The 26,260-nt window shown below is 42.5% G+C and overlaps 2 protein-coding genes across 2 annotated transcripts in view; both read right to left on the bottom strand.

Annotated features, from left to right (window-relative positions):
- Window positions 1-520: 520 nt before the first annotated feature.
- On the bottom strand, window positions 521-14,481 carry tbpl2 (TATA box binding protein like 2). The gene is made up of 8 exons (XM_088354010.1): window positions 14,322-14,481; window positions 9,734-9,884; window positions 6,767-6,944; window positions 6,581-6,668; window positions 5,400-5,491; window positions 5,158-5,325; window positions 802-896; window positions 521-737 (listed from the first exon to the last, which is right to left on the bottom strand). The coding sequence occupies exons 1-8, from the start codon at window positions 14,367-14,369 to the stop codon at window positions 661-663; spliced, it is 897 nt and encodes a 298-aa protein (XP_088210136.1). The 5' UTR covers window positions 14,370-14,481; the 3' UTR covers window positions 521-660.
- A 2,164-nt stretch (window positions 14,482-16,645) lies between these two features.
- Window positions 16,646-26,260, bottom strand: part of mapkbp1 (mitogen-activated protein kinase binding protein 1) — a 32,181-nt gene continuing 22,566 nt past the window's right edge. Inside the window, exons 17-30 of the mRNA XM_088354989.1 lie at window positions 26,165-26,240; window positions 25,985-26,096; window positions 25,049-25,112; window positions 24,784-24,980; window positions 24,691-24,716; window positions 24,457-24,594; window positions 24,256-24,366; window positions 23,216-23,462; window positions 22,919-23,132; window positions 21,703-21,881; window positions 20,661-20,950; window positions 20,431-20,623; window positions 19,012-19,097; window positions 16,646-18,931 (exon numbers count right to left, since the gene is read on the bottom strand). Of these exons, the coding sequence (XP_088211115.1) occupies window positions 18,689-18,931; window positions 19,012-19,097; window positions 20,431-20,623; window positions 20,661-20,950; window positions 21,703-21,881; window positions 22,919-23,132; window positions 23,216-23,462; window positions 24,256-24,366; window positions 24,457-24,594; window positions 24,691-24,716; window positions 24,784-24,980; window positions 25,049-25,112; window positions 25,985-26,096; window positions 26,165-26,240 (2,176 nt within the window). The 3' untranslated portion in view covers window positions 16,646-18,688. The remainder of the gene's footprint in view (window positions 18,932-19,011; window positions 19,098-20,430; window positions 20,624-20,660; window positions 20,951-21,702; window positions 21,882-22,918; window positions 23,133-23,215; window positions 23,463-24,255; window positions 24,367-24,456; window positions 24,595-24,690; window positions 24,717-24,783; window positions 24,981-25,048; window positions 25,113-25,984; window positions 26,097-26,164; window positions 26,241-26,260) is intronic.

The raw sequence follows: 26,260 nt of genomic DNA, 5'->3' as shown, positions 1-26,260 counted from the left end.
AATGCCCGGAGGAAACCCACACAAGCACGGGGAGAACATACAAACTCCGCACAGGAAGTCCGGTAGCTGGATTTGAACCCACACAGGAGGTTCCCAAGACCTCAGAACTGTGCCGCACACGCGCTAACCACTGCGCCGCCGTGCTGCCCATGCTCGACATCACAGAGGCTAAATATGTGCTCAGTCAAAACCAAAAATAAAAGAAAAATGAAACTTAAATTGAGGAGATAGCTTTATTTAAATCAAATGGAATTCCAGGATGAACATGTAATAAAATACTTTAAAGAAAAACTTTAATAGTAGTATGGACAATATTTACAAGGTAGTCTTTGTAGACTGGCCTTAGTTGTAAGTTGTAAAAGTTCAATGACATTTAGCGCTGCGTGCTTGTTCAGGGCGGTGACTGGTCAGAGAGCAGCCACTGATTTTCTGGGCTGTTTTGATGTCCTTCTGTAAAGTTTAGTGCATTTCAGTTCGCCACTAGTGTTTTTTTTGTTCGACGAAAACCACTCCTGCAAAGTTTTTGGGTTTCATGAACATTTATTCAAATGTTTTGCTTACAAATTTCCTTTCCTATGGTGAACTTCTAAAACAAAGCCCTACAAACAACAAAATTGCAAAGTGAGTCACAAATGAGCCGGAATCGAGATCGTGGAGTCGTCACTGTTTGCGGAATCCTCTCAGGATGGGGTAGATGTTCTCGAAGGCTTCATATATCTCCCCTCGCTCTTTAGCGCCTGTGAAAGGAACAAAAATGTGATTGCTGGTTCCTCAAACGGAAAATTGATTATGACATCCTACCCGTCAGGACGACTTTCCCCGAGACGAAGATGAGCAGAACAATCCGAGGTTTCACCATCCGGTAGATCAAACCGGGAAACAACTCAGGTTCGTAACTGCATAGCAAAACATGAAGTTAGACCCTCACAACGCTAAAAAGAAAAAAATGTTTTTCCACTAAAGGATTTTATACATTTGACTATAAAGGATTTTATACAATTGACTCAGTCTAATGCAATGAAGATTTTCACTGAGTGAGCTTTAGTTCAATGTCCAAGGCCAGGGCAGGCTGTTCGAAATGCATAATATTTTGTATAGGAAATTTTGATAACAGGACAACAGGCGCTGTTTTGGGAAAACGAGACATCAAGGAGCTGTGGTATGAAATCGGAGGACGCAAAAAACGGCTTGGCACGCCCATGGGAGGAGCTGAGGCGCCATCTTGCGGGGAGATGTGGGCCAATAAGAGAAAGCTAAAGGACTTCAGAAGGGGGCTACACACACACTCCAACGTCACTTCTTCGGCCATCTCCTGAGTACACTTAGTTCTTCTGTTAGGAAAAATAAATCCGCCCCGTGTGAAAATGTCAGCTTTCCTGGTGATTTTTTTTCTCTCAAGACACGAGCGTGCATAATTGTTGGATATGTAGGTTGTGTTTGGTTAATGGAGTCAGATAACTTATTCGAACAATTTGGTAAACGGTAAATTTTGATAGTTAATTCCCAACACCACCGACGGGACGGTGCTTCAATGACAGTAACATAGACGAGATGGAAAGCTTCAACAGATACACGGGTAGCAGAGCTTTCAGCCGCTCTGCCCCTCAGCTCCGGAACTCATTGCAGCTTGACCTCCCAAATTCTGCCACCCTGTCCATCTTCAAATCCGGACTCAAAACTCACCTCTTCAGACTTGCCTTTTCTTGACCATCTGCCTCACATAGCGCCCCCTATGAACTCTACTGTGTTTTATTTGCTATTTATGACTTTGTTGTTGTACTCTTGCTTTATTGTTGTGTCCTACTATATGTACAGCGACCTTGGGTGTCCTGAAAGGTACTTCAAAGTGCAATGTATTTTTATTATTATTATCATTATAAGCGGCACGGAAACCTGGAACAAGGTCTCGCGCCGTTAGCTATGATAAGTCGAAAAGCAAGTATGCTAACATTTTTGGAACTTCAGCAGCGTCAAGGTTCGTGGAAACAAGATTTAGAACGACAGGGACGGTTGGAATATCTTAGCAGCAGTGTTCCCTCTAAGCTGCGCGCGTGCGCAATTGCGCACTGCTCGCACATGAAAATCAAGCCAGCGCACAAAAATGAGGGCTCAAAATTACTAATAAAGAAGCGACTCAAGTCAAAGTTACAGTGCATGAAGGTAAAAATACACGGGTTCCCCTGACGTTGTGTCCTAAATGCGGTATTTTGAAGTCGAGTCGAAGTAGAACGAAGTGGAGTAAAGTCAGTAGAGTTTGTCGAGAACCGGCTTCTTCGGCTCGGTTCACTAAAAGGAACCGGCTCTTTCGGGTCCTAACCGGCTCTTCGGGTTGTTTTTGCTTCTTTAATCCCAACATGACCAAATATTATGTACAATTATGCACAAAATGACTTAAAGGAAGGGAGGAATAGAACAAAAAAGAAAAAAAATACTAGAATGAAAAAGTAGTGAAAAGCTGAGAAAAAAAGAAACAAAAGGAAGAGAAAAAAAGAAGGAAAAAATTAGAAAAAAAGCCAGAAAAAAAGAAAAGAAAATAATGTAGGAAAAAAGTAAATAGAGAACAAAAAGAAAAAAGTAACAGCTCGGAAAAAATAAACACAATGAGATTTTTTATAAGGAATTTAAAAAGAAGTAGAAAAAAAAAACACGGAAAAAAGAAGAAAAAGTTTGTGTTGCATTCAAATAATTTCCAATTATATCAAGTGTATCTTGTTGCCAACATTGTACTTCCACTAAAAAACATAAATATATAAAATATACATGTATGGTGGCGCAAATACGTATTTAGGTAACTACTAACTGTGCAAGTTTTCCTACTTGAAAATCTTAGAATGTGGAGGACAAAAAAACGGAAAATCACATTGAGTTTTTTTTGCAAATCATGGTGGAAAATAAGTATTTGGTCAATAACAATACTTTGTTATGTACCGACTGTTGGCAATTAAGTAGATTTTAATAGGTATACACATATACAGTACACTTTAATTTTATAAACCCTGTTACCCCAGGGTACCTGTCTGATGCAGCAGGGGTAAACCAGTGAAAGCTGTCGGGCCATGCTGTTGAACCGACTTGGGTGCCGAGGTGCTTAACTTGTTTGGGTGTTCGGGCATTTGGGTTGGCCATGGTCCCATTTTTTGTGTTTTCTTTGGGTATTTTTTCCTTTTTTCTTCGTTTTTGTGTATGTGTTTGTCTTGCTGTCGGTCACGGAGTATAGTATTTACTAATGTGCCAAAAAAAAAGGGAATGAGGGTTGAGTCACGAAAAATTGGAACGCCCCAACTAGATTTAAATGGTGTGCTTTTTATAGCGCTTTTCAAATCAATGAAGACCTCCCAAAGACCTTCACAATGTGCTTCACGCTTACCCATGCACACACACACACTCACATCGATAGCAGCGTCAGCCATGCAAGGCAACTACCTGCTTATCGGGGACATTAGGGATTCAGTGTCTTGCCCAAGGACACTTTGACATATAACACGGAGGAGCCGAAAATCGAACCTGCGACCTCTTGATCCCAAGACGAGCGCTTTACCTCCTGAGCTACCAACTTGTGTCATTCGTGAACGAAACGTCTCTATGAGCCGGCTCCCGGAATTGAACGAAATGAGCCGGCTCTCCACCAATCAACAGCAGGTTCCCTCCGAGGCGCCTTTATTTCTTATGACTGGTCAATATGCACTTTATGGGGGATTCTGTGTTGGTGACTTTAAATTTGTTGAGCATAAAAGTTTAAAATTGTTTAGCATTATGTTTTCTGTGATTTATGGTGGTGTTGTGTTTATATAAATTTCTATCTATATATATCTCTATATATCTCTATATATCTATATATATATATATATGTATACACCGGAGTCATATCCCCCTAGTGGGAGGTGGCTAGAGTCAAGAACACATCCCTATATAAAAATATAAAGTCTATTATATTATTTTTTTCGTGTTTTATCTCTTTTTTTCGGCATGTTTCCTTCTTTTTAAGTCACCCCGTGCATAATTGTACATGATAATTGAGAATGTAGGGATAAAAGCAGCAAAAACGACCTAAAGAGTTCATTTTGATGAGCCGAGCCGAAAAAAACATTCATCTAAAAATAGTCGGAATTCCTTCTTCAAGTAAACCCGGTCAAAGACGTCACTGCGGTGTTTCGTATTTGCTCAGAGAATTTCAAATTATTCGACATAAAACTTATTTTTAAAGTAACGATAATAGTTACTTTCCCTGGTAACTAGTTACTTTTACTATAGAGTAATTCAGTTACTTTTTAGAAGAAGTAGTCATCGGACAGGCACCACCAGGCTGTACTTGCCTAAGACACACCAAAGGATATGGGCCCCCTACCACCCTAGTGGTCAAGGGATACAAACAAAGTGAGTAGCTATCACATCACGCCGATTTTGGCTAACCTGCATTGGCTCCCTGTTAGCCTAAGATGTGATTTCAAGGTTCTGTTGGTATTATAAAAAATCATGCATGGACTTGCTCCCTCATATCCTTCAGATTTAAGTCACACCTATTTTCCTGTTAGGAGCCTTCGCTCGGAAAATGCTGGTCTACTAATGATCCCAAGAGCCAAGAAGAAATCGGCAGGTTCGAGAGCGTTCTCCATTCGGGCCCTGGTGCTGTGTAATGCTCTTCCCTCTGAGATCTGTTCTGCAACCTCAGTGGAACTGTTTAAATCTAGGCTTAAAACACACTTCTATTCAAGAGCTTATATTTCATGTTGACAATATCTGTGCATTAGTTGTTATTACAACATCCATTGCAGCCTGGTCATCCTGGAAGGGGGAAGACCCCATGGGTGGTCCCTTCAAGATTTCTACATTTTCCTCATGTTGAGTTTTTTGAGTTTTTCCCTGCCCTCAGGCAGGTTTTAGATCAGGGGATGGTGTAATAGATTTCTTCGTTTTCCTCATGTTGAGGTTTTTGAGTTTTTCCTTGTCCTCATGTCGGTTTTAGATCAGTGGATGGTGTCAGAATAGTCTGTAGTTTGCAAAAATCTGTGGTCTGTGCATCCCTTTTATACTCCTTGTGATTAAGGGCAAGACAAATAAACATGACTCGACGATGACTAAGTACTTCTTTAAAGTAACTCGCCCGACACTGCTTGTGATCGAGAGCTATACAAATAAACATGAGTGGACGGTGGTGACCTGCTAAACTGCTGGTGGGTCAGGACCAAGCCCTCCAGCCGGATGGGGAAGCAGACGTCACAGCTGGCGACCATGTTCTGGATCTTGAAGTCCAAGAAGCGAGCGGAAAATCCCAACTTCTGCATCACGCGGGCGTACTTCCTAGCCGCCAGTCGGGACTGCTCCTCACTGCGTTTGCTCACACCGGACCGGCATCAGAAAGTAGAAACGGAGAAGGCCTCACCTTGGAGGACAGTACCAACCTCTTGGCTCCGGTGCAGACCATCTTGCCGGAACTGAAGATCAGCGCCGTGGTTCTGGGCTCGCGGATCCTCATGATGACCGCGGCGAAGCGCTAGGGATAACAAAATGTGTTCCAGATGTTGCATGGATAAACAAGTTCAGCTACCTATTTTTTTGGAACGCTTTTTATTGAACATAGGTAGATAGATAGATACTTTATTCATCCCCGTAGGGAAATTCACACTTCCAGCAGTCTACCCCGTTGTTTGTTAACAGATGAACATTGTCCCTAGGGGTGCTTGTTGCGGAGCGGATGACGTCACGCCAGTCCAAAAGTTCGACATCCCTGCGGCAGATGGAAAACTTTTCTTTGTGAAAATCCAGGGATACACCACCTCGTGTTAGCAAGTCCGCCTCCTCTCCGATTCCCCCCGGCTTTCGTGTCTCTGTTTAGCGGCGTTGAAGCCGGATAGCTCCGGGTAGCTCCGGGTGGCTACACGTTAGCGTCCGGAATGCTAAACGTGAGCCACGTTTCCGCAAAACACAGCAACTGCGCTCCCTGTGCGCTTCGATGTTTTCCACCAGCACTCGATGATCTTATTTGGTCGTGAGTTCGCATTTACCATGATTACGGATGGTACCGAAGACTTATAACGCCGCTAGCCGCTTCGCTAGCTCCGGCTCTTCTTCCACGATAGGCCCCTTCATCACGCCGGCACGAGAATTCCACGCATCGGCCCGGTATTGCAGTACCTCCGGGAACGGTGCATTCGCAATGATCGCAGCAAGGCTTTAGGGCTAGGACCTTAGCTTGGCCTTTTGGCTGAGAGTAAGTGTCCCGGCTCCTAGGCTTTGTAGCGTATTATGAACTGACCGATAACGGATAATGGATAATGAATAACGAAGATAGATCAATAACCCTTAAAAACCCCCAAAACCCCCGGCACGAGAATTCTTCAGGGCAAGGAGTTGAAATTCCTTGAATACACGCATTTTTGTGCGCTAAAACCCATGTCCCATAGGATAGAAGTAATCCATAGTGTAGTTGTCAAAACGGGAAGAAAAAACACCGAAGATAGGAGCAGACAATAAAACAATAGGGCAGCTGCTGGAAAAGGCAGCCGCTCGTGGCAGCGCCGCTTTGATGTAATTTGATGCATTGTATTATTACAAACCAGGGGAGATTTTATTCTTGAGGTACCTTAGGATTGTACTCTGCGTTTCTGGCTTGAAGAGCAATGAACTTGAGATCCAAGGGACAGCCCAGGTTCACCGTGGAGACGATATTCCTGCAGACGAACACACAAGAAGAACAACCTTGACGCAATCTCATACAGGTTCGAGATAACTTGTTTAAGGAATTGTGTGCTCGAGGGGTTAGAATAACTGCAACTGCGGGACAATCCCCGAACTCTCCGTAATGGGGGTCATGGGCGTCATAGGAGTCATGGGCGTCATGGGGCAGAAGACTGAACTGCTGTTGGCCAACTGTGAGGATGAAGAAGGACCATCTTCACAGTTTTCACCTCCTTGGCTGGGTGCTAGGACAACATCTTTGCCGCTACCTGTTAAACAAGCGCATCTTAAGCATCAAAGTCATCAAATAATAATTGAAAAATGATTTGGCCCCTTGAATTTTGTAACCTTTTACCGCATTTCAGACTTCAAACATCAAGATAGAAAACTGTAGTTTATTGTGAAGCATCAGCAATGAGTGGGACACAATCATGAAGTGGAACACAGTTTATTGGATATTTTAAACTTTTTTAACAAATAAAAAACAAAAAGGTTGGTGTGCAAAATGATTCAGCCTCATTGAGTGAATACTTTGTAGCGCCGCCTTTTGCTGCAATTACAGCTGCAAGTCGCTTGGGGTATGTCTCAATCAGTTTTGCATATCAAGAAACTGATATTTTGGCCCATTCCTCCTTGCAAAACAGCTCAAGCTCGGTGAAGTTGGATGGAAAGCGTTTGTGTACAGCAATTTTCAGTTCTTTCCACAGATTCTCAATCGGATTGAGGTCTGGATTTTGACTTGGCCATTCTAACACCTTGATATGTTTTTTGGTGAAACATTCCATTGTAGCTTTTGCTTTATGTTTTGGGTCATTGTCTTGTTGGAAGAGAAATCTCCGTCCCAGTTTCAGGTCTTTTGCTGACTCCATCAGGTTTTCTTCCAGAATTGTCTGTATTTGGCTCCATCCATCTCCCCATCAATTTCAACCATCTTCCCTGTCCCTGCAGACGAAAAGCAGGCCCAAACCATGATGCTGCCACCACCATGTTTGACTGTGGTGATGGTGTGTTGAGGGTGAGAAGCTGTGCTGCTTTTACGCCAAACATAACGTCTTGCATTATTGCCAAAAAGTTCAATTTTCGTCTCATCTGACCAGAGCACCATCTTCCACATGTTTGGTGTGTCTCCCAGGTGGTTTGTGGCAAACTTTAAACGACACTTTTAATGGATATCTTTAAGAAATGGCTTCCTTCTTGTCCCTCTTCCATAAAGGCCAGATTTGTGCAGTATACGACTGATTGTTGTCCTATGGACAGATTCTCCCACCTCAGCTGTAGACCTCTGCAGTTCATCCAGAGTGATCATGGGCCTCTTGACTGCATCTCGGATCAGTTTCTTTCTTGTATGAGTTGAAAGTTGAGGGGGACGGCCAATCTTGGTAGATTTGCAGTGGTCTGATACTCCTTCCATTTCAACATTATTGCTTGCACAGTGCTTCTTGGGATGTTTAAAGCTTGGGGAATCTTTTGTATCCAATCCAGCTTTAAACTTCTCCACAACAGTATCTCGGACCTGCCTGATGTGTTCCTTGTTCTTCATGATACTCTGCGCGTTAAACAGACCTCTGAGACTATCACAGTGCAGGTGCATTTATACAGAGACTTGATTACACACAGGTGGATTCCATTTATCATCCTTAGTCATTTAGATCAACATTGAATCATTCAGAGATACTTACGGAACGTCTGGACCAGTGTTCCCTCTAAGCTGCGCGCGTGCGCAATTGCTCGCACATTCTCAGCGCACAAGAAAATCTAGCCAGCGCACAAAAATGAGGGCTCAAAATTACTAATTAAGAAGCGACTTAAGTCAAAGTTACAGAGCATGAAGGTAAAAATACACGGGTTCCCCTGACGTTGTGTCCTAAATGCGGTATTTTGAAGTCGAGTCGAAGTTGAGTAAAGTTTGTAGAGTTTGTCGAGAACCGGCTACTTCGGCTCGGCTCACTAAAAGGAACCGGCTCTTTCGGGTCCTAAATGGCTCTTCGGATTGTTTTTGCTTCTTTAATCCCAACATGACCAAATATTAAGTAAAATGATGCACAAAATGACTTAAAAGAATGGGGGAATAGAACAAAAAAGAAAAACATACCAAAATGAAAAAGTAGTAAAAAGCTGAGAAAAAAAAGAAACAAAAGGAAGAGAGAAAAACAAGGAAAAATTTTAGAAAAAAGCCAGAAAAAAAGATAAGAAAGAAATGTAGGAAAAAAGTTACTAGAGAACAAAAAGAAAAAAAGTAACAGCTCGGAAAAAATAAACAGAGATTTTTTTAAAGGAATTTAAAAAAAAGTAGAAAAAAAACACGGAAAAAAGAAGAAAAAGTTTGTGTTGCATTCAAATAATTTCCAATTATATAAAGTGAATCTTGTTGCCAACATTGTACTTCCACTAGAAAAAGGGGATTAAGTACAGTTCTGTATCTTACGACCGACGAAATAAGCCCCCAAAAATGTTAATATTATGCGACAAAATATATCAGGAAATAAAAACAAATGGATATTTTGTGAAAGAATCGTAAGAACAAATGACGTTTGTAGGCCTTACAACCTTTGCAATAGTACATGAGTCAATTCCTTCAAAAAAGAAAAATGATTTTGCATTGCCGGAAACTCAGCAAAATGCAACTTGATGTCAAGTTTTGGACATGTTTGATCATAAATTATCTTGCCACACTTGGGATTGCTGTTGCTCACTGTTGTTTCAAGCGTTGCTCACCGACTTTGTGTGAACGCTCAGACCCCTGGAAAATTACAGGGAACATTGGTCTGGACAGAGTTTGCTGCACTGAAAGTAAAGGGGCTGAATAACTTTGCACGCCCACTTTTTTGTTTTTATTTGTTAAAAAAAAAGTTTAAAATATCCAATAAAGTGTGTTCCACTTCATGATTGTGTCCCACCTATTGTTGAGGCTTCACAAGATATTACAGTTTTATATCTTTATGTTTTACCAAGTACTACACCTATAGTACATGTTGTCCTAAGTAGTAAGACAATTAAGGACACTAATAAAATAACTGTTACCTAATCAATCACTACTATTTGGATGAGAAGTCGTTACCTTCCTCCTCAGGTGTGTTGGCAGTGAGCTCTTCAGGCAGGAAGCTGAGGTCCAGGTCATCCACCAGCTCGCTGTTGGACTTTGGGGAACTCGGAGGTGGGTCGGCGATCCTTGAAAGGTCCCCGTCCTCCCCGGTAATGAAGCCCGAGTCCTGCCAGGTAGAAAGTCAAGTCAAGTCATTTTTATTTATATAGCCCTTAATCACAAAGAGTCTCAAAGGGCTGCACAGGTTATTTCACAGACTATTATGACACCATCCCCTGATCTGGAACCAACATGAGGGCAAGGAAAAACTCAAAACCTCAACATGAGGAAAATGAAGAAACCTTGAAAAAAAAAAGAAAGGACTTCATACTGATCAGGTATATTGATGAGTAATAGCTATAATATTGTACATGGGTGGTTTGAGTTAACATGTTACGTAGTGATCTCCCCCAAATGTTTCAGGGTCTGAAGGGCTTCTCGAAGTATGTTGGAGAAATATAGGTTAGAGAATTAATTAATTCTTCTCGTATGCGTTCAAAGAAATGCAGGAATGCAGATGACGTCAGAGGGAGTTTCTTGCTTTATTGTTGCATCTTCAGCGTCACAAGAGAACTCAGAAATCTTTTGACATAACAGAGCTTTTATAGCTTCAAGGGAGTAAAACTGAAAGGGGGGTTCAGCCCCGCGAGAGGGCTTACGTAACTTCTTGGGAAATGTTTTTCCCTCAGTTTTCTCAGAAACGCTTCCCTTAAGAAAGGTGTTTCGTATTTTTCTTCGGAAATGTTTTCGCCTCAGTTTTCTCAGAAAGTCCTGGCAGGTCAAATGCTTCCCTTAAGGAGGATTGTTTGTACTTAATTCGTCTGCCAAAACCTTTCCCGAAAGTCTGATGTCAGCACGTCTCTTTTCCACAACAAGTACCTGATAAGTGGAGTTTAGTATTGTTAGATTGTTTAGGTCACTTAGTATGTTGTCACTATAACACGAGTTTCCAGCTATAAGTCATCACTTCAATTATTCATTTTAGTTGTTATAAAGGCACCTATGTTCATCCACATATTTTGAGTGAAGTATTAACTTGCTGCATCCTTTCATATCAGTACTTAACCAGCAGTGGTCTTACAATGAGTCGACCCTCATCTTATACAACCTTCAAAATCCTGCTGTGTGCAGTTTGAACAAAATACTTCTCTTTATCTTGTAATGTGAGTTTCTCACAAGCTTTATTGGAAGAGAGAGAAAGGGTTGCACCCACGATCCGATGATCGCTGGGTGCGGGAAGCAGGTCGCTCTGAACGAGCGATGGCGGGAAGGGAAAACGGGTCAGTAGCCGGGACAGGAGAGGTCAGGATCGGAAACAAGCCGTAAGCCAGGGGGGGAAGAGTAGACGTGGTTAGGATCAACAACGGGTCGAAGCCAGACGGGAGCAAAAAACAGGTGGGAGTCAGGGTCGAAAAAGGTTTGCCTAGTGTTAACTGAGGTTTGCAGACGGACTGACCACAGGGGGCGGATAAGAGTGGGTTTGAATAGGGACAGAGAGCCAATCAGAGTCCGAGGCAGTTGGCGCCAAAGAAGCGGGCACAGGTGATGCACATCAGTAATCATGACATTTGCACAATTTCAGTTATTGTTATGTTGACTATGTTTTGTCTATATGTTCCCACGCAATAGCCATTGCAGCCCGATTGTCTTGGAAGAGCCGTCCTTTCTCAAGGTTTCCCATTTTTCCCAGTTTTTTTAATTCATATTTTGTTGGATTTTTCCCGATTTTTAGTCACAGGTAACCAAACCCCTCAATTCCAACCCCTATTGCCAAGCAGGGAGGCACTGGGTACCAATGTTGTGAGTCTTGGGTCTGACTCGTCTGAATCCTAAGGCACACTAATATTGGTTCCCATACTGGGTTTTTAGGAAATGTTCCTTGCTCTTGTCTCGATTTGAAATCTGAGAATGTTGCAAGCATAATTGTTGGTTGGTGCAGCTCTTTGAGACTCTCTGTAATTAAAGTCTATAAAAGTGAATGTGACTTGAGTTTTTGCTGTTTGCGGCAAAGGGGGTTTACCCACCCGGCAGCACGAGACTTTTGGATGTTCGATTTAGGGCCCATTTGCACCTGGTCTGTTTAAGATTTGATTTACACCAAAAATAGACGTCTAAAATCAAAACTGAAAATATTCTCATAAGGCAAGGGGTGGGCATTTTTTTAGGGGGCCACATGAGAAACTGAAAATACTGTGGAGGGCCAAACCAAAAACGCTGACCTCCATCCTGCATAATATTAGTTGTATTTCTTTATAAAAAAAAACACATTGATACGGCTGGTAAGAGTATACTGTATATTTATTGAAGTAATGAAAAACGGAAGGGATCTTACAAAAATGTATTTTGTTATTATTATTACTACATTTTTCTAAACAGTAAAGTGTCAGGAACCAGACCCAATCGCGTGACGTTCTCACACAAGCCTTTTATTTTACAGGAAATGGGGAGTCATGCACGTTAGGCAGCAGTCTGGCGTGAAAATGATCGGAAGCCAGAGGCCGACGAGATCGATACTAATTGCCCGAGTAGATATCGGACAGACGGGGTCGATACCGGACAGGACGGACAGACAGGATTGATGATGAAACAGGATATCGAAAATAAACAGGACAAACAAGACTGGAACAAAAACTGGAGAGAATAATTAACAGGACAAAAATAGACGGGAACGAAACTGGAAGCCGATATTAAACAGGACAACAATAAACGGTAACTATACCGGAAAGCGAATGCCAACAGGAAACAGGACCGAGTCAAAACCCACGTTTTGCGGGGCAGAGGTTTGTTGACGGACTGACAAACAGAGAGTGAGAGCACTGAGCCAAAATAGACGGAAAGCCAATCAGTTGATGAGGCGCAGCTTGCGCCACACGGGCAGGGCCAAGTGGGCGCCATGGCAACCGTGACATAAACAAAATGTTAAGGCTTTTGACATTTTAACTTATGTTAGTGATCTTATAGGGCAGCACGGCAGCGCAATGGTTAGTGCGTGGGCACAGTTCTGAGATCATGAGATTGAACCTCTTGTGTGGAGTTTGCATGTTCTCCCCGTGCTTGCGTGGGTTTCCTCCGGGCACTCCGGTTTCCTCCCACATTCCAAAAACATGCATGTCGGGTTAATTGGCCGGACCAAATTGTCCCTAGGTGGGAATGAGCGAGCGAATTGTCTGCCCCTGTGTGCCCTGCGACTGGCTAGCAATCAGTTCAGGGTGTCCCCTGCCCACTGCCCGAAGATAGCTGGGATAGGCTCCAGCACCCCCGCGACCCTACTGGGGATACGCAGTTCAGATAATGGATGAATAGTGATCTTATATAGCCATATTTACTCCATAATAATGGTGGACAGAATGTGAAAGATTTTACCATTCTTAACATATAGAAGTGATCTTATTCAGTCACATTGTTGTACTCCAAATTATTAAAGTCATGGATTGCCTGGTAGGACTATCCAATTTCTCGTATCACATTTGCTTGAAAAATACAATTTTTAAGCATTTTTCAAGGTGAACATTCATCTCATTAGCTGCACCGCTTATCCTCAGTAGGGTCGCGAGGGTGCTGGAGCCCATCCCAGCAATCATCGGGCAGTGGGCAGGGGACACCCTCAACTGGTTGCCAGCCAATCGCAGGGCACACAGGGACAGACAACTCACTCGTTCAGTCACACCTACGGACAATTTGGACCGGCCAATTCACCTGAAATGCATGTCTTTGGAATGTGGGAGTAAACCGGAGTGCCCGAAGGAATCCCACGCAAGCACGGGGAGAACATACAAACTCCGCACAGTAAGTCCGGTAGCTGAATTTGAACCCACACAGGAGGTTCCCAAGACCTTAGAACTGTGCCGCCCAGGTGAACATTCAGTCATGCAAAAAATAAATGACAAAAATGAATACTATTTTTCATAGGAACAATGTAATGCATTCATAAATAAACATTTAGTTATGTACACGTCCATTTAATGTTTTGTTTGTCTATAAATAGATCATTTCACAAACTTTATTTTGAAACACTAAATTCAACGTCATGTAGTCCATCCCTTTTTCAAGCACTCAATTTAATAATATGCGTTGAAAAACTCAAAATTTAATGCAGGTATACAAGAAGTGTTTTTTGCTCACCAGGTAGAGCATTCAACCTGAGGTAGCAGGTTTGATTCCCGGCCCCTCAGGGTTAAATGTGTCCTTGGGTAAGACACTGAACCCCTAATGCCTCCCAATAAGCAAGTAGGCCTGTGTGTGAATGGGTAAGTGTGAAGCGCATTGTAAAGCGCTATGGGAGGTCTCCAGTGACTATAAATGCGTTATATAAAATTTACCAAAACCGACCTCTAAATTTGTGCTATTTTTAGCTCATTCAACTTGGTCCAAACATCTAAAAGTAGTCAATATCGCATTTACAACAATCTCAAATTTAGTCCCCTTAAAAATGATCTTTTCAACATTCAATTTTGAACCGAACGAAGACGTCTTTTTAACAACCATTTTATCCCGGTCGGGCCGTAATTTTCTCAGATTAAGTTTCCAATAAATCCATTAAATCAGCGACTTGTGGATCACTCACGTTTGCAATGGAGTCATCAAAATAACGCTCCAGTGCCGACTCATCCATGACTGCAGTTTTCCCTTTTAAGACTTTCGAAAGACTTCCTAGGTGTCTGCAGAGTACTCAGACTTGGAGGAAGAAAGCCAAGTCCAGCTGCATTCAATCTGATCATGATCAACACACATAACTTGCAGGTGGCAGTAAAGAGACCAAAAAGCAGAATTGACTTATTAAATAGAGACATTTTGTTTTTGAGGTTTAGTGCAAAGCAGTGACATTGCTTGAAATCGGGTGATTTTATCAGGGTTGGGTAGGGTTACTTTAACTTGTTTACTTTCAATTACCTTTGGATGACTCCAATACCAAATATGCTAATTAGAGACAAAAGAAACTAAATAGGAATAAAATGATGACTCACAACACGCGGTAAGCTTTCTCTCCTGGCTTTGATCTCTTTGATCTCCGGCAAAACGAACATCAAATGCGACAGACACAAAATGAACATAAATCACAACAGCTTGCCAACATTCTTTTTGCCGTTCCATGTATTCCGTTACTCCCCAAGCCTGCACAAAATTTAGTCATTTTATTCATATTTCGTTTCTTTTGTCTTAGCATATTTGGTATTGGAGTAATCTAAAAGTAATTGAAAGTAATCCAGTTAAAGTAACCCTACCCAACCCTGGATTTTATGGAAGGTTGCTCTCAAAGTCCTTGTCACTTAACTCATGTTTTGGTCATGTCCTAAACTGATTGAATATTGGAGATTGTTTTTTGGGGTGCATCTCCGATATTTTAGGATAACATATCAATCCACGGCCATCTTTAGCAGGTTCCCTGATGATCTTTCGACAACTGTTATCCAGGATAACGTTTTAGCCTTGGCTTTCTTGATAGCCTGTAGTCAAGTCAAGTCATGTTTATTTGTAACGCCGTTAATCACAAGGAGTCTCATAGGGCTGCACAGACCACAGATTATTATGACACCATCCCCTGATCTAACACTTACATGAGGGCAAGGGAAAACTTAAAAACCTCAGGTCAAGTCAAGCTATGTTTATTTGTGACGCCCTTAATCAAAAGGAGTCTCATGGGGCTGCACAGACCACAGATTATTGCAAAGCACAGACTACTATGACACCATCCCCTGATCTAAAACCTACATGAGGGAAAGGGAAAAACTCAAAATTCTCAACATAAGGAAAATGAAGAAACCTTGAGAAGGGACCACACATGATATCATCCGCCTTCCAGGATGACCAAGCCAAAATGGAGATCGCAATAACAAATAATACACAGATATTGTCAACATAAGATATAGGTTATTCATATGCTATAGAATAGAGGTGTGTTTTAAGCTTAGATTTAAACATTTCCACTGAGGTTGCAGATCGAATCTCAGGGGGAAGAGCATTCCACAGTACCAGGGCCCGAATGGAGAAGGCTCTTGAACCTGCGGATTTCTTCTTGGCTCTTGGGATCACTAGCATTTTCAGAGCGAAGGCTCCGGACCGAAACAGGGGGAAATTAAATCTGAAAGATATGAGGGGGCAAGGCCACGCATGATTTTGTATAATACCAACAGAACCTTAAAATCACATCTTGGGCTAACAGGGAGCCAATGCATGTTAGTTAAAATCGGGGTCAGGTGATCAAACTTTCTTGTCTTAGTTAAAAGCCTTGCTGCAGCATTTTGTACCAGCGAAAGGCTCTTGATGTTGGACTTCGGGGGACCGGAGAGTAGGGCATTACAGTCATCGAGACAGGAGGTAACAAACACAAACGCGAGTAGGAGGATACAGCTTTTGTGGAATGGCTGCATTTTTTTATATTTTGCTCAAATTGGAAAAAAAAATCAGAGGATGTGTCAGTAAATTCTGAGATGTGATGCGGCACAGTTCTGAGGTCGTGAGATCAAACCTTCCTGTGTGGAGTTTGCATGTTCTCCCCGTGCTTGTGTGAGTTTCCTCTGGGCACTCCGGTTTTCTCCCACATTCCAACATGCATGTCAGTTTGATTGGCCGGTCGAAATTGTCCCTAGGTGTGAATGAGCGAGTGAGTCGTCAGTCTCTGTGATTGACTGGCATGCAGTTCAGGGTGTCCCCTGCTTGAAGATAGCTTGAATGGGCTCCAGCACCACCACGACCCTACTGAGGATAAACGGTCCAGATAATGGAAACCATAATGAGGATTAAAATAAATGACTTGCCATATTTCAGTCGTAATGAATCCAGAATGTGTAGCATCTTTCATTGCATCGCAGAAAATCAAGAACTACCACAACGTTCAAATTTTCGGAGAGTCTTATAGTTCCCCTCGTCCTCCTAAAAAAGGAAAATCCCTCCAATTTTTACCACTTTGGTCTTTAGAAACAACCTTTATTTTTATAATAAAAAGAGAAAAGAACAGTGTATACAATATAAAACATGGATTTAAAAAAATCAGTTTTACAGAACAATGTAAACATACCAAAAGGTAATATCAACTATAGATGTATTGCAGCAACACCGGAAAATTATAAATTAAATATAAACCGAAAAGGTTGGGTAAGTACCAATATTAGGGATTAGTATTTATATTCACGTCGGGAAGTAGAAATTAGAATAGAAAAATGCCATTTATTCTGCGTCATCGTAGATAAAAACACCATTAGGTTTTCCAACGGGAGGAAGATAAAGTAGGATCCTTCCAGACCGCAAATAATTGCCATTTTACCGAAAACACATGTCAAAATACCCACATTAGAACCTGGACCTTTTAAACCAACACACACACAAACCGAAAACAAAAAGATCCTGGGAATGATACAAAATAAATGTACAGGAAAGAGGAAGTGAGCCAAGCTGAAAAACATCCGTCAGTATTGGTCATTGAGCGATGATATCGGCGCCAGAATTGGCGATCTATGAAGGATCTCCTTTTTATCAGGTTAAGGGACGTCATTCTAGAGCCTGCTAAATCAAGTCTTACATTGGTGTAATAGCTGAAGAGTATGAAAAGTATAAAGTACATGTGCACGTGTGCAACCTGCATGCATTCATATGGCATATGCGTCAAGAGACTGAAGCGTAATGCTAAGTGGGGCGTCATGCTAACATTTTTCCAGGAACCAACATTACCGGAAAACATGTTAGCATCCTGGCAAGCAATCCAATAAGCAATTTGACAACTTAAAATAGCAGCATCCATGCTAACGCCAGGAAGAACATGACATGCTAGCAAGGTAGCATCCTGGCTAACTGTCACCCAGGAAATATGTGGCATGCTAACATAGTAGCAAAGTGAGATTTTAACATGGCATTGATCCTGCTAACTGCCAGGAAAAACTGTACATTCGCATATGGTAGCTTTCAAGGTAAATGTCCTATGACAGAAAACAAAAGACTATTTATCGTTGCATGGATGCGCTTCACTGCCAGAAAAAGATGTGGCATGCTAACTTTAATGTTAGCATCCTGACTAAATCTTCTGCTAGGAAAGAATGTGATAATTTAACATTGCATGGATGTTATTAACAGACGGGAAAAACACATAACATCCAGGCTAAATGTCTCCTGCCAGGAAATTATGACAATTGAACAAAACATGAATTCTGCCAACTGCCGAGAAAAATATCACATGCTAACATGGTAGCATCCAGGCTAAAAGTCCATCGACAAAACAATGTGACATGGTGAGATGTCATCATTTACGCCAAACCTCTTCTGCCCGGAAACATTTTGATGATTTTACATAGCATGGATGCTGCTAACCGCTGGTGAAAAAAAATGACCTGCTAACATGGTAGCATCCAACCTAAACGTCTTCTCCCAGAAAGCAATGCGACAATTTAACAAAGCAACATCTGCTAACATGGAAGCATCCTGGCCAAGTGTCTTCTGCTGGGAAACGTGACAATTTAACATAGCATGGATGCCGCTTACTGCCAGGAGAAATATGACATGCTAACATGGTAGCTAGCATCCAGGCTGAATGTCTTCTACCCAAACAATGCAACTTGGAAACCTGATAGCATCCTGGCCAAACGTCTTCTGCGAAAAAACAATGTGACGTGCTAAGATTGTAGCATTCGGGGTAGCAATGGACCGTCTTCTGCCTAGAAAAGCAACGTGACTGCTAAACCTACAGTCTAAAGTGCTAGCCTCCATGCTAACAGCAGCATGCTTTCTTGCAAGCATTCCTGAAGAACCTTAAGATCAAGTCATGCGACTTGTGTTCCAAGTTCGGAGGTCACGCGTCAAGCATCACCCTTCTTTTTAAGAGTTAGAGAAAAGGGAGTGATTGATAAGATTCCATAACATTTTGTTCAAAGTGCTGTCGACACGGTCGACAGAAGTCTCTCCCGAAAATAGGAAGTGAGGCGAGGGAGTGATGGAGTAAGGATCCTAAGTGGGCGGTAGGTGTCCAAGCTTCTTATTAACGGCCTGCAGAAGCAGCATGGAGTATTCCTCCAGGAGTGCGGCCGTCCGTTCCTTGTCCAGCGCCCCCTTGAGGTCACCATCGGCACTGTGGCCTTGTGGTAACGGAAGAGACAGGAGTTCCGCCTTCATGGCCTGGAGGCCTTCGGACAGGACGGCAGCCATTTGGATGTGCTCAGGGTTGCTGTCTTCCGTGCAAGCGCCGCTCACCTGTGAAGGGAAAAGAGGCGATGTTTTTGCAGGACTCAAGAGGATGAGGGAAATTATTTCAGGTGAGGTCGTGTGCTTGCCTTTCTGTAGAGGTGGGTGGCTTGTTTGAAGGAGGTCAGCATCTGATTGGTCAACGCTCGGCAGGAGTCAACGCTGGCAGGCGGCTCTGTGACAATTAGACAAATCTTGAAAGTCCTGTGACACCACCGATTAGGGATTCACTAATTACTACAGAGTTCGTACGCCTTTTTCGTGGCCAAATTCAAGCACTTCGAAAGACTCTCAAAGCCATTTTTTCCAGTACCATTAAAAGACACGATTCGGTGTGAATCGTTAATTCTGCAGAGCCACAGATATATCTGCATTTTTCATATAACATTTTTAATCTTGCATGTGCATTTGTCAAGACATATGATTTTAACATATTGAGTAAATCGTGAAAAAAATCAGTTTTGAGGACAAATATGTACTTTACATTTTCAGTTGCAGGAAGTTCTTCCCATTCCAATTGACCACTGGGAAACACTACCTACATTTTTTTTGCATGGCCCATACTAAATGTCCATAAATGATGTGTACCTGTAGGGGGCCATAAAGTTTCATAGGTCAATGCCGTACAAACTAATGCCAGTTGCCGTTATTCATGTGAGAAGAAATGCAATGGCAAAGCGCAGCCACCAGAGAGCATTGTCATTTTTAAGCAGACATGTTGTAAAACTTGGCAACAATCTCACAGGGATGTGATTGACGTGAGGAGAAAAAGTCCGGGGGGGTCCAGGGCGTAGCCCGGTGGGGTGGGAGGGCGAACCCCGCCGAAGCTCCAGGGTTTTAAGCAATTTACTTGTCCAAAACCATGCTTAAATTAATCATTTAAGTAACATCTTTAAAAGATTTAAATAACAAAATAATTTGCCCACATAACTGATTTTTTTGTAAATACTGCAAGGTCAGTTCAAATGCAGCTTGTGCAACGATGCGGCCAATTTATGCAATTTTTCTAACGGCCGCCAGGGTGCGCCAGAGCAATAAAGGTAAGAGTGAGACAGTCGGATTTTTAATTTGTTTGCTACTCAAGTGAAAAAGTGAAAGAGAAAAAGTCGGAATTCCGACTGTAGTCCGAAAAATCACATCCATGATTTCAAGAATTTACAAACACTTCAACCAAAATTCAAGCATTTTCCTGGCGTTGAAAGCACAGCATTGAAATTCAAGCATTTAAGGATTTCAAGCACCCTTATAAACCCGGAGAAGAATTCCTGATATAATATCATTAATTATTATTTCATTTTGAATAATTTCATAATGTTCCTTTGTTTTTGTCAACTTTATACCACACTTGGGGTGCCGTTATGTACCCCAAAAGTTATACGGACCCCCATTGAAGAACCGCCACTTTATAAGATAAATCTATTGCAACCCATTTGTGCCATTTTTCTATTTAAGTGGACTGCATGTGCATGGTGAGGACAGATAAAAGGGGTTAGGGGACAGCGTCTCACCGGCTGGTGACAGACAGGAAGAGGAGGGATGATGAAGGCGAGCCCAGACGGAAAGATGACAGGATGTAGAGATGAAGAAGACAAGATGCCAAACCTGCGTCCTCCTGAGGCTCGGGGGCGGGCGGGGGTCCGGCGGTCCTGATGGCTGTGATGGAGGGTTTGTCAGGCAGGAGGAAGCGGGTGAGCGGGGCAGCTTGGTTGCCCTGGGAACCGGATGAGGAGGCGGCAACTGGAGGTGCTTGAACAGCCCCGACCCCCACCGCGAGGCCCACTTGGTTGAGGGCATCACCCATCGAGGCGGACCGGGACATTTTGGCGGAGGAGCTGGCGGTGGGATTCATGTAGGAGCGCGGACCGCCCGGCGGGGCGGTCGGGCCTTTCCTCGGTAGCGTCATGGCGGCCACCGTTTGCTGGGGAGATTTGGGGGTCGCCGGAACCAGCTTCTGAGGTGGCTGATTTACAGCTGGAGTGCGTCGGGGGGCCGAGGGGAGCGAGGTGGGACGTGGAGGGATCACGACACCTAAATAACAAACAAAAAGAAACACTCATCTGTTACTGTTTGCTCTAAACAATAACAAATGGCATCAGACTAAGGCATTGCTTCTCAACTTGTGTGTCACGCCCGCCTCGGAAGAAGAAATCCTCTCTTGCCCCCCCCCAGATTTTTTTAAGTGATCAGATAATATTGATGGGGACAAAACAAAGATTCCTTGACATTGATTTCAACACGTGACCTTTGTCCATGCCAAGTCCAGGCCTTTCGCCAAATTTCCACTGCAGAAAAACGTAAACGTTCCATCAGCATAATTGGGTTGTAATGTCTTCAAGTGACAGCTGACTTTATATTGCTTTGTGCCGTCTGTTGCCAACATTTATAACATAGCAAGCACACCGGTCTTTACTCGCTACGGGACTTTTGTTAGTCTCTTTATCCCGACTTGCTTCACCTGTCTCCCCATCTGTGTTAAATATTTTTTTCATGGGGTCACTTGAAGCCCGGCTCTAATTCTCGAGTCTACACTCCATACTCATTGCTTGTATTCTGTGCTTAATGCACTGCGTGGATGCTAAATGTAAAAAAAAAACCAACCCTCTTTTAAGTGGGAACGCCACTGCGCCCTAGTGTAGTGGAGGTGCAATTGCACTATATTCTGAAAAAAAAAAAAAAAAACTTCCCCAGAGTCAAACGCGCCCATGCCCCCCCTAGATTGAGCCTCCCCCCCAGGGGGAACACTCCATTATTTGAGAACCACTGCACTAGGGCTACATTACCTGGACAAGATGCGATCTTTACATAGTCCAATTCCTTCTCTGTGAAGGTATCAGGGTTTTTCTCCTCTTCTACAGCTTGACAACTTCCTCTTTGTGTCCCGCCCAAGTCCTGGCTCTTGACTTCAGCCACAACCAGGTGGGATTTGGTCTCCATAACATCTGATTTAACGGTGATTCGGCTGAGGAGTGGATTACAGCCCAAACATTTAAATCAAGGCGATAAAGTACAAAGTACACTAACATTGACCAAAACAGGGGTCAGAGTTGCATGTGGCTCTATAGCACATCGTGCTTTGCATTCTGATTGGCTGAACAATTGCCCACCCCCCCTTTTCTGCCTATGTCTGCCTGCGCATCAATAGCTTTGTGATCTGAGCTGTACACGTATGTAAAACATGTTGATGAACCTTACATTAACGTATGCACAAATCAATTACGAGTTTCTCCAAAATATTTGCTTCCCCATTATGTCCACATGATGGCGATAAAATATAATCTGAAAAGTTGTAAAAAAGTTATTTGTAAAAAAAAAATTTTAAAAAAAATGATTAAGAATAGTAGTTTTATTTGTTTAACAAATTTTTAAGCCAGGAAATAGGGTTTATTTTTTGGTTTCAATATATAATAGAGTACCAAAACAATAAATATATAAATGTTCTACTTTGCAGGTTTTGACTATCGTAGAACCTTTTTCGAATGCAACTTCTGTGAAACTAGGGATTACTGTATTTGAAAATAGAAGAAGATGAAGGGAAATACATATTTCTCTTTTGTAATAGTTTCAAAAAGACAAGCATGGCATTAACATTAACAAGTTTTTCCAATGCTTTAAAAACATTTGAAATTTCAAAACAGTTTTTATACATCAGTTCCATATTAGTTTCATTTCTTTATTTTTTATAATGCTTTTAATTTTTTCCGGCTCCAGATATATTCTTTTTGGGTCCATTATGGCTCTTTCAAAATTTTGGTATGTCGACCCCTAGACTAGAAGGACCTTGATGAGATAAGGATATGATGAAGAGCAAAACTAGTACAATGCAAGAAAACATGAGCAAAAGCCAAAACCCTATTGAAATGCAGAACCAGAAAATGCCAAGGATATGGAGAGGAACAAAAACAGTACAAGAATAGGGGACAGGAAAGTCAGAACCAAATCAAGACAAGAAGCGCAGAGTTTCCTTTTTAAGGATTCTCTTCTGGAAATCTTGTTTACCTGGCAGGAGAGTTCTGGGAGAGGAACCTGGATGACATGCTGAGGCTTTCGTTGGAACTGTGAGCGGTTCTGCTGGGTCCCTCTGCGAGGTCTGCCAATGCTGAAAAATGTTTCTTGAGGAAAGCCTCCTGGTCCGGAGTGTGCGGGACCGGACCGGTGTCTTCGTCATCTTCCAAGGAACCGGCGTCATCACTGAGCTCTGTAGGCTCCGCATCTGATTGGAAAAAGACAAATGGTGCTGCTGATTACCGATAAAGTGCAATGAAGCATTTTTTGCACATCAGCCAAACTTTTTACTTTTTGCTGCTGTCGTTTCTGGACTGGAGGGCCTGGAGTTAAATCTGAGCGAGCAGCCGCTGTCAGGACTGGGTTTATCCTCCTGTCCGCTGGTTGGACTGGCACCCTTCACCTCGAAGTCACAGTTTAGGCTCACTCTGTCCTCCCACTGGTCAGGAAAAAGCGGCTCCTGTTCCATCTCTGGGATCTGATTGGACATCATGGAATAGTCCGGCCTGGGATTGGCCAACACCTCTGTATGCTCCACCTGTTGGGACAGTACTCAAGTCAAGAAGTGTCTCATCCATAGAAATGCTGTCAAAGTTAATGCGTTATATCTGGATTTCAAAATAATTTTGGCAGCACTTTAAAGCACAATAGAGGACTTATTCAGAGTAAGCCAATTGCTCCAAAACAACTTAAATTCTAATCCAAAAACTAAAGCCTGTTTTTTTTTTTAATCTCCAGACGGAGGTAAAAAAAAAATTGGCATTCAAAGTCTTGGTATTGGAAGAACCCGTTTAAAGAGAAAATGGTATGGTCAGGAGAGAACATATTGTTTCTCAGAGGTTCCACTACAGAGGTACATTTCCTTTTACATGACTTGGTCCCATTCCTGAATTATTTTACTTCCCAGGAGGTCCTTGTCGTTAAGCATCATTTCCCTGACCATTAAAGGTTATAGTTCCAATAGAGGTTTGAATTCCGAGTATTGTATTTTAGCCACATGAGGAAGTTTTCATCCTGAACTGTTGTTTTACATACCAAGAAGAGGTTAGGGTCATAATATACGTGTGTCAATAAAAAAGTACCCGAGAGTGATTGTAAAACAAGCAAAGATTTGAGTTAAAAGTAATTTTAAAAATCCTGTCTGGTTCTTATGCCAGTAAAAGTCCCTAGATAAACGTCCAGTCCTCAGATTACGAATCAATCCCAAATTTTGGAGCTAGACTTAAAAAGTGCAGCTGGTACATCCTTGCAAAACAATGCACTGTGTTACACCCAATATGGGGACCCTTAAATCCATATCTAATGTTTTGGAACTAAGTGAATGCACTCACCTGAAGACTGAGCCGACTTCCCATTTGTTGACTGGCCCTCTGAAGCCCCGCCTCTGAGATCCAGATCCCCCCGGTACTGCATGGCAAGGGTCCGTCGTCAAGTGGGTGTGTCTTCATCGACAGTGAGAGCCGATAAACATTAAATTATGGCAACATCCTTGCATCTCGGATCTGGAGTTATCAGGGATGCCAGATGCTCACCTGCACTTCGCCATTGGAACGATAAGAGTCCAACTGTCTCAGGTCCAACATGGACGTCACCATGGCAACATCGCTACCGTCACCCCCACATGTATTTCTGGCCCAGCGGCGACGGGGTAGCCTCTCTTCTAAAGGGGCCTTGGGGGAAAAGATAACTGTTTAAAAACTGTTTTGGCTTAAATTCAAATTGAAGACAATCATTTAAAAAAAAAAAAAAAAGAAAATTATACTCACTGTCTGTCTGTCACGAGATGCCTCAGCTAAAAGAAAACAGAATATCCATATTGTTAAAAATGTTAAGACAACTGTACAAAGGATAACACATACCTGTGTCCTCCTCCTCTTCCTCCTTGTCACTGTCCCACGACATGGCCACCACAGGAGCCGCCGCCTCCACGACTTTCCCCGCCCGTAGCTGGGGCGCAATGTGGGCGGCGGCGTCATTCCTGGAAAGCTTCAGCTCGGTCAGACGATGTCGCATCCGCAGCGTCAGCTCCGGACTGAGACGCCAGACGAAGATGCAGCTGCACAAGAGCGCAAGCGCGCGATTGGCCGGGTGCAAGAGTACGTATGCCGTCGATGGGAGTTGTACCTGTCTCCTGAGACGCTGATGAGGCGTGTGCAGTCACTGCTGAACTTTAAGCCGGTGACCACCTCTGAGTCAGAAAAAAAACGAGTGAGGCAAATGGGAAAGAAAGATAAAAGTTAGGGAGAACAGCATAACATGGAAAACCAGAGAAAAAGAGTGAGAAAATGAGAAACGATGCAATATAGTAGATGAGTGATAGAATCAAAGAATATGAGAATGAGAGACATTGTGATGATAAGAGAAAATGATAGAAACAGAGCAAGAGAGAACAAAGATGAGAATGAGCACTAAATGATTGAATAAATTTGATTAAATAATTTAGGAATGAGAGAGACAATAAGACAAAGAAATAATTATTGACAGAAAAAACTATAGACAAGTAGTGATTGAATCAGTAATAATTTGAAAACGAGAGAGACAATAAGATAAAAAGAATGACGATGTAAGAAAAATAACAGGTAAATGAATGAGAAAGAATACTAAAGAAATTGTGAAAATGAGGAAACAGGACGAAAAAATATTTGAGAATGAGATAAAGCGTATAGAAAAGGAGAGAAAGACAATGATAGCGAAGAAGAGAAGAGAAGAAGAGAGAAAATTGGATAAATTAAATGAGAGAATGAGACAGACAGGAAAGAGAAAATTAGAGAACAAGAATGGGAGAGAGTGAACAAGGGACAGAGAATACAGAATGAGACGGACAACAGAATAAATGAGAAAATGAACGAAAAATTCTAAAGGAAGAGAGGGAGAATGTGAAAGAAAATGGGAGACATATGAAACGAGAGAAACAGAATGAGAAAATGAGAAGAATGGGAAAGAGAATTACTGAAAGAGCAGATGGAAAATGAGAGGGAGACTAATCGATAAAAAACATTGGGCCCACCCAAAACACGTATGCAAAAAATAAATACGAAAAACACAGTGCTAAAAACCAACCTGAGTGTCCAAACATGGTGGCCACACACTCGCCGGAGTAGAACTCAAAGATGTTGATGCTCTTGTCTGAACAGGAGGTGGCGATGTAGAGGCCTGATGGGTCGATCTGCACCTGAGCATCATAAGGGCAAAGAGAGTCAAGCTGTCTCCATGGCAACCATCGTCATCCCCCTTCCACACCTTGATGAGTGTTCCGTCTTCTCCTCGAGACCCCTTGTAGATTTTCTTCTGCTTGCTGTTGCTGATGTTGAAGATCCTGCACGAGCATCACTGTCC

The sequence above is a fragment of the Urocampus carinirostris genome, chromosome 15 (assembly GCF_059441175.1).
Source record: "Urocampus carinirostris isolate Australia breed hairy pipefish chromosome 15, RoL_Ucar_1.0, whole genome shotgun sequence".
In the NCBI taxonomy this organism is placed as follows: domain Eukaryota; kingdom Metazoa; phylum Chordata; class Actinopteri; order Syngnathiformes; family Syngnathidae; genus Urocampus; species Urocampus carinirostris.
This window is presented reverse-complemented; position numbering and strand designations above follow the sequence as displayed.

Excerpts from the sequence above, each read along its gene's own strand:
- tbpl2 (XM_088354010.1), bottom strand. The coding sequence starts at position 14,369 with ATGGATGAGTCGGCACTGGAGCGTTATTTTGATGACTCCATTGCAAAC. Across the intron at positions 6,945-9,733 it reads CAACACACCTGAGGAGGAAG|GTAGCGGCAAAGATGTTGTC; the intron begins GTAACGACTTCT and ends CTTGTTTAACAG. Across the intron at positions 897-5,157 it reads ACCCACCAGCAGTTTAGCAG|TTACGAACCTGAGTTGTTTC; the intron begins GTCACCACCGTC and ends TTTGCTATGCAG.